Source organism: Saccostrea cucullata, unplaced genomic scaffold (genome assembly GCF_032062105.1).
Source record: "Saccostrea cucullata isolate Sc308-1 unplaced genomic scaffold, CSIRO_AGI_Scuc_v1 ctg2204, whole genome shotgun sequence".
Taxonomy (NCBI): Eukaryota; Metazoa; Mollusca; class Bivalvia; order Ostreida; family Ostreidae; genus Saccostrea; species Saccostrea cuccullata.
In genome coordinates, this window is record NW_026919338.1 from 10500 (window position 1) to 18375 (window position 7876).

The 7876-nt window shown below is 35.7% G+C and overlaps 1 protein-coding gene across 1 annotated transcript; it reads left to right on the forward strand.

Moving 5' to 3' along the window:
• The first annotated feature begins 5246 nt into the window (after window positions 1-5246).
• LOC134229609 (zinc finger protein 862-like) lies at window positions 5247-7514 on the forward strand. Its single transcript, XM_062711360.1, has 6 exons — window positions 5247-6080; window positions 6265-6477; window positions 6566-6772; window positions 6949-7067; window positions 7168-7379; window positions 7498-7514. Exons 1-6 carry the CDS (start codon window positions 5247-5249, stop codon window positions 7512-7514), a joined length of 1602 nt encoding a protein of 533 aa, XP_062567344.1.
• Window positions 7515-7876: the final 362 nt, after the last annotated feature.

Sequence of the window (7876 nt, forward strand, 5' to 3'; positions counted from 1 at the left end):
CATCATTTACACGTTCAGAGAAAAAGGCAGTGGCAAACTGTTTATACCTATGTCATCTACGATAATTTATCTACACAACCATTTATGGCTTGCTTGTTTTTATTTTCTTTAATCTCCGTAAACAGACCCCAAAACCCAGGGGCCATGAAATTCACAAGAAAAGCTCTTGAACTAAACCATGAAACGGTATGTGCTAATCTTGGGCGGAAAGAGAAAAATTAAAGAATGCGTGGGTTTAAAAATTGAATTCCAGATTTTAAATATTTCATTGAATAAATAAATTTTCTTAAAAACATAAAAACACTACGATGTTTTCCCGATGTAATTTTAGAAACAGATTTTTAGCCAATCAAATTTGAGGTCTAATTCTTTGCCCGAGATAAGAACATACCATTCTATGGTTGAGTTTCACTTTCCATTCGGCGAGCAGAGTTTTGAAGCTGATTACGGAGATAAAAGAAAATAAAGACAAGCATGTCAAGCATTGTGTAGATAAATTATCGTAGAAGACATAGGTATAAACAGTTTACCCGTGAATTTCCTCTGAAAGTGTAAATGAGCGCGATTCTAAGGGAGGAGGGTACTCGGTGTAAATCGGAGTTGGATTCCTTGTGTTATTATTATACTTTAGGTTAAAATTAATTCCCGAAACAAGTGCCTGTGATATATATTTATACATGTATCATTTGTTTGTATAGATTATTTTTAAACGTGTATTTCTTACTCCAAGGACATGGGAAATCTAAGCGGAAGTCCGCTTCACCATATGCGCGCCGGGGAACCAGGACTTCCTGGACGCGTACCGACAATTACCTGAATCGCAGCCCCGCCCCCCTTACAACCACAGGGTCCAGTCTTGCTTACACAAGAGGATCCAGCCCACCGTCAACGGCATGAGGCTCATCTGCTTCACCAACTATGGCGTCAACATCCAGTACATCAGGATCTGTTTTCAGTGCAACAAATGTTGCTACATGCATATCAGTTCCTTCATTATCAACCCAACACCTGATTAGTGTTTCAGATGAGTTGTGACTACATGTGCCCCAAACAACGAAAGGAAAAAATTGTGGGAAAGAATATGTAAAGCTAGCAAAGTTTTAGAGTTCGAGTTAGACTCGGAAAAAATGCAAAAGTTTTCAATGGTTGAGGGGCAATCGTCATGCAACCTAAAGCAAGTCGTAAAAATTGCATCTACTGAGTCCTGGACAGATGCATTTCTAGTGTTTGCTAGCATTTACTTGCCTAGACACCCAGCAGACATACACGGCATATTAAAGTATGTACAAACTATTCGTCTTGGAGCTAATCGCAACCCATCTGCTGCATGGCAGGATTATGCAGTTTAGATTAAAAATGTCAAAACACACTAGTATATCTTTCGGAACAGTTGACGCAGAATTGTGGTTACTTTACATGTCAAACCTGACACTCCCACAACCAACCCAATCACCGCTCTTAAAAATGCTATGATTATAATATAAGGGCTCATGTGCAAAAAATCCCTGTTTATATATGCACAAGTCTTGTGTGTAAACTGTGCATGAACTGTCACAAAAATTATCCACTCATCCACTGATGGTCAAATTAAACCAAAACATCATCCAACTTCAGACCAAATACACCCCATGGCCAGACGGGCCATTATAATTTTTGTCCCAACTCCTTTCACCAATCTACAGTACGACCCTGACATCCCCCCCAGATATATGGGACCTAGATATAACTCCAATTAAGGTGGGCTGCTAACAAAAGCATCTGTCTGAATACCCATGTAAAGAAACTGCACAGTATATACAAAATGGTTTCCAAAATGGTTTTCGCTTGTTTTAAACAGGATTAAGGCTTCCCTTGCGACCAAGAAATATGTCCTCAGCTAAGAATCAACTATCTGAACTCCAAAGTATAATCGACAAAGAGATTTATCTTGGTAGGATGGCGCGGCCCGTTCCAATATCTAATCTAAGATGCAACCCCGTAGGTGTATTACCCCAAAAAGATGGGAGTTGAAGATTATTAAATTTATTCATTTTTAGCTCTACTGGTCAGAGACCAGAAGAGCTTATGCGATAGTAATGCGTCCGGCGTCCGTCCGTCTGTCTGTAAACAATTTTTCAAAATGCTACTCCTCCTACAGTTTTGGTCTGATTTCAATATAACTTGGCACACAAGTAGACTACACTAAGATACATAATTCTGTGTATCGGTTTTTGATTTCGATGAACGGTGTTGCCGTGGTTACTAAAAATAGAAATTTCTGTGAAATTCTTTCAAAATGCTACTCCTCCTACAGTTTTGGTCTGATTTCAGTATAACTTGGCACACAAGTAGACTACACTAAGATACATAATTATTCTGTTTATCGGTTTTTGATTTCGATGAACGGTGTTGCCGTGGTTACTAAAAATAGAAATTTTTGTAAAATTGTTTCAAAATGCTACTCCTCCTACAGTTTTGGTCTGATTTCAGTATAACTTGGCACACAAGTAGACTACACTAAGATACATAATTCTGTGTATCGGTTTTTGATTTCGATGAACGGTGTTGCCGTGGTTACTAAAAATAGAAATTTCTGTGAAATTCTTTCAAAATGCTACTCCTCCTACAATTTTGGTCTGATTTCAGTATAACTTGGCACACAAGTAGACTACACTAAGATACATAATTCTGTGTATCGGTTTTTGATTTCGATGAACAGTGTTGCCGTGGTTACTAAAAATAGAAATTTCTGTGAAATCCTTTCAAAATGCTACTCCTCCTACAGTTTTGGTCTGATTTCAATATAATTTGGCACACAAGTAGACTACACTAAGATACATAATTCTGTGTATCGGTTTTTGATTTCGATGAACGGTGTTGCCGTGGTTACTAAAAATAGAAATTTCTGTAAAATTGTTTCAAAATGCTACTCCTCTTACAGTTTTGGTCTGATTTCAGTATAACTTGTCACACAAGTAGACTACACTAAGTTACATAATTCTGTGTATCGGTTTTTGATTTCGATGAACGGTGTTGCCGTGGTTACTATAAATAGAAATTTCTGTAAAATTGTTTCAAAATGCTACTCCTCGTACAGTTTTGGTCTGATTTCAGTATAACTTGGCACACAAGTAGACTACACTAAGATACATAATTCTGTGTATCGGTTTTTGATTTCGATGAATGGTGTTGCCAGAGTTCCCGAAACGCACCGGTCCACCGGGGATCCCCGGTAAAATTTGAATGGGTCCGGTAAAATCTAAATTTAATCGGTCAAAATGTCCGATAAATTTTACAGACCGGCACTGTTTAAGAAACAATTCACGAAACAGAAAGTCTAATACTGTTAATTATTTTATTTCAGAGATAATTTATTTGTTGAGTATTTCAATAAAATGCAATAAAAATTATAAAAACGTGCGTTGTTGTTAATCCGGATTTACGTGTTTTTAGCTCTACTGGTCAGAGACCAGAAGAGCTTATGCGATAGTAAGGTGTCCGTCGTCCGTCTGTCTGTCCGTCTGTCTGTCCGTCTGTCTGTAAACAATTTTTCAAAACGCTACTCCTACTACAGTTTTGGTCTGATTTCAGTATAACTTGGCACACAGGTAGACTACACTAAGATACATAAAATAGTGCATTGGTTTTTGATTTCGATGAACGGTGTTGCCATGGTTACTAAAAATAGAAATGTCTGTGAAATTCCTTTAAAATGCTACTCCTCCTATAGTTTTGATCTGATTTCAATGTAACTTGGCATACAAGTAGACTACACGAAGATACATAAAACAGTGCATCAGTTTTTGATTTCGATGAACAGTGTTGCCATGGTTACTAAAAATAGAATTTTCTGTGAAATTCCTTTAAAACGCTACTCCTTCTTCAGTTTGGGTCTGATTTCAATATTACTTGGCACAAAAGTAGACTACACTAAGATACATAAAATAGTGCATCGGTTTTTGATTTCGATGAACGGTGTTACTTAAAATAGAAATGTCTGTGAAATTCATTTAAAATGCTACTTCTTCTACAGTTTTGGTCTGATTTCAGTATAACGTGGCACACAAGTAGACTACACCAAGATACATAAGATAGTGCATTGGATTTTGATTTCGATGAACGATGTTGCCATGGTTACTAAAAATAGAATTTTCTGTGAAATTCCTTTAAAACGCTACTCCTTCTACAGTTTTGGTCTGATTTCAATATTATTTGGCACACAAGTAGACTACACTAAGATACATAGAATAGTGCATTGGTTTTTCATTTCGATGAACAATGTTGCCATGGTTTCTAAAAATAGAATTTTCTGTGAAATTCCTTTAAATGCTACTTCTCCTATATTTTTGATCTGATTTCAGTGTAACTTGGCACACAAGTAGACTACACTAAGATACGTAAAATAGTGCATCGGTTTTTGATTTCGATGAACGGTGTTGCCATGGTTACTAAAAATAGAATTTTCCTTGAAATTCCTTTAAAACGCTACTCCTTCTTCAGTTTTGGTCTGATTTCAATATTACTTGGCACAAAAGTAGACTACACTAAGATACATAAAATAGTGCATCGGTTTTTGATTTCGATGAAAGGTGTTGCCATTGTTACTACTAAAAACAGAAATGTCTGTGAAATTCCTTTAAAATGCTACTTCTTCTACAGTTTTGGTCTGATATCAGTATAACTTGGCACACAAGTAGACTACACCAAGATACATAAGATAGTGCATCGGATTTTGATTTCGATGAACGGTGTTGCCATGGTTACTAAAAATAATTTTCTGTGAAATTCCTTTGAAACGCTACTCCTTCTACAGTTTTGGTCTGATTTCAATATTATTTGGCACACAAGTAGACTACACTAAGATACATAGAATAGTGCATTGGTTTTTCATTTGGATAAATTCAGAAGTGTTGCCATGGTTACTAAAAATAGAATTTTCTGTAAAATTTCTACAAAACACTACTCCTCCTACAATTTTGGTCTGATTTAAATATTATTTGGCACACAAGTAGACTACACTAAGATACAAAGAATAGTGCATCGGTTTTTAAATTGATGAACGGTGTTGCCATTGTTACTAAAAATAGAAATGTCTGTGAAATTCCTTTAAAACACTACTTCTTCTACAGTTTTGGTCTAATGGCAATGGCTTCTTTTCTCATCCTTTGTTATAAGTTCAAACCAGTAGAGCTACAGTCTCGACAGAGACTTCTGGTTTCTTTTACACACGTAATTCAATATCCTATTTGATCATGTCACCTTGAAGAATGTGGCCGATTAAATGGGTTGCTGCCGCAGCAAAAAGAAAAGTTGACAGAGACGAAGCTGCAGAAGGTGAAAAAGAGCAACATGAAAAAGAAAAAAAGAGGGAGAGAAAATTTCACAACCATTGGCTTAATCAATGGAAGTGGCTGAAATTTGATGGCCAGCTCATGTTCTGTAAAATCTGTATAACATATGATGAAAATGGAAAAGGTCGATCTAAATATCCCATAAACTTCATAAAAGGTTCGAACAATTTTAGAACCAGTGCATTGGTAGATCATGAGAATTCGACATTTCACAAAGATGCAGCAGATTTTGAGAATGCCAGAGCAAATCCTCAGGAAACGCCTGCAAGGAAATCTTTGTTAGCTTTGAATGAACATAAACGAAAAACTTTGGAAAACTATTTCAGAAACATACATGGGATTATAAAAAGCAATAGACCTATAAGTGATTTTGTTTGGGTCAACAAATTAGACATTGCAAAAGGAATCCTTGACAGTGGTGAGACATACAATAACTGTAAAGCAGCCACTTGTTTCTTAGAGAATATCGCTGATGTAGAACGAGAGAGCATTTTAGAGTCCGTAAAGAGGGCGAAGTTTTTCAGCCTTACAATGGATGGATCTACAGATGAAGCTACAGTGGAGCAGGAGACACTTTTTGTAAGATTTTGTGATCAAGGTGATATTGTTACCAAATTCTTGACAATTGGAGAGCCAGCCTCAACATCTTCTGCTGACTTGTACACATTTGTTACAAACATTCTGAAGACACATGAACTGAATCAGAACATCTCATTTATTGGCTTTGGATGTGACGGTGCAGCAAATATGGTAAATGTTTTTATTATATTTTTTTCTATTTTCATATCCTTCGTGCTTGTCATGTTATATAAGTAGGGTTTGAAGTTGGATGATTCTCAGATAAAAGAAAATGCAGGAAGCTGTAAAATAGTACACTAAAGAAAAATTAATTTTTCTCACAAGAAGTTAAACATGCTATAATTATCAATTTAAGATGGGTAAGAAAGGGGGCTTGGTGACGCTGCTGCAAAAGGATTTTCCAGAACTGCTTGCCTGTCATTGCTTGGCTCATAGACTAGAACTGTCTTTTCGTGATGTGGTTAAAGCAGATAAAAAGTATGAGCGTCTGTCTACCCTTCTCCTTGGTATATTCTACTTTTACAAGAGGAGCCCTAAGCAACGCAAGAATCTTAGACACACCTTTGAGGTATTTTTGTGGTTTTCTATTGAATTGTTCAAATTTTGTTCAAGGAAACCGAGATAGACATGATAGAACAACATTGATATTTTAATAGGTGATGAATGTGAAGGGAACACTCCCTCATAGAGTGTCTGGCAGCCGGTGGATGCCACACATGCAGCGAGCATTAAAGTCATTGTTCACAAGTTTTCCTGGATATGTTTCTCACCTGCAGAATGAGTCCCATACCAACTCCAAAGCAGAGGGTCTAGTTAAAATCATGTGCAACTTTCAAGTGATTGTTTATGCCACAGTATTACTGGTATATTAAAATTTTTAATTTTAAAGTAGTATTTCAGATAACATTTATATAAAAAAAAAAAGATTTAAAAAAAATTGTAAATCAAATTAGTTGAAGCGATCAATTATTGAAATTTTTTTATGGTAAGTCAGAGTAAATGAAACAAATCAATTTTTTTTTATTTCTGTTGCTTTAAGGATGTTTTGAATCCCTTGGTGAGACTGTCACTGTTTCTTCAATCCAGGGATGTGACATTGGCTGATGTCCATCTCATGGTGCAATCAACTGTCAGCCACCTAGAATCCCTGAAGGAGAAGTAAGTTCCTGATATTCTACACTCTATTATACAACAGAGTTCAAACATTAAAACTGAAGAATAAAATATTATTTTACAAAGATCATATAATTAATTTTAGGAAGAGTGAGACACTGTTAAAATTAGAAGAAACAAAGGAAGTTGCTGGCATTCCATTAACAGTTACAGGACCCTTGAACAGTGGCTCTTTGATTAACAAAATGGTCACTGACATGACAAAAGCATTAAGTATTAGATTTGCAGATCTTGGGGATGAAGTGAAATTTACAGAAATTGCTAACTTAAGAAACTGGCCATTGGAGGAATTGAAAGGTAATAATAATTAAACATTAAATTTTAGCAATTCAAAAGAACAAAATGATTTATAATGTTTTGTCTGTTAATAAAAATTCAATCATAATGTGAATCATATTCAATTCAATCATTTCAGAAATCCCAGATAAGTAAGTAATTAGCATGGAGCAGGAATTCAATAATATATAGTGGATGTGTAGTTGTCTAGTAGAAGTGGTGTGGCTATTTTTATGTACTTTGCATGCCTATATATAATTCTGCTTAATATATAACCCACTCTTGCACAATCCATTAATCTATTTACGTTAGTGTTACCTACTCTGGCATAATCCTCCAAGACTTGTTATAAGCAACCTACTCTGGCACAATCAATTAATCTGTAACCATACTCTGTCATAATCCTTTTAAGCATACATGTATTAAGATAAATGGATTGAGAGTCAGAGAGAGTACATGTATATTAACTCATTTCAGACTATGGGTGTGATCATCTTGATGTTGCCATGGATAGATTT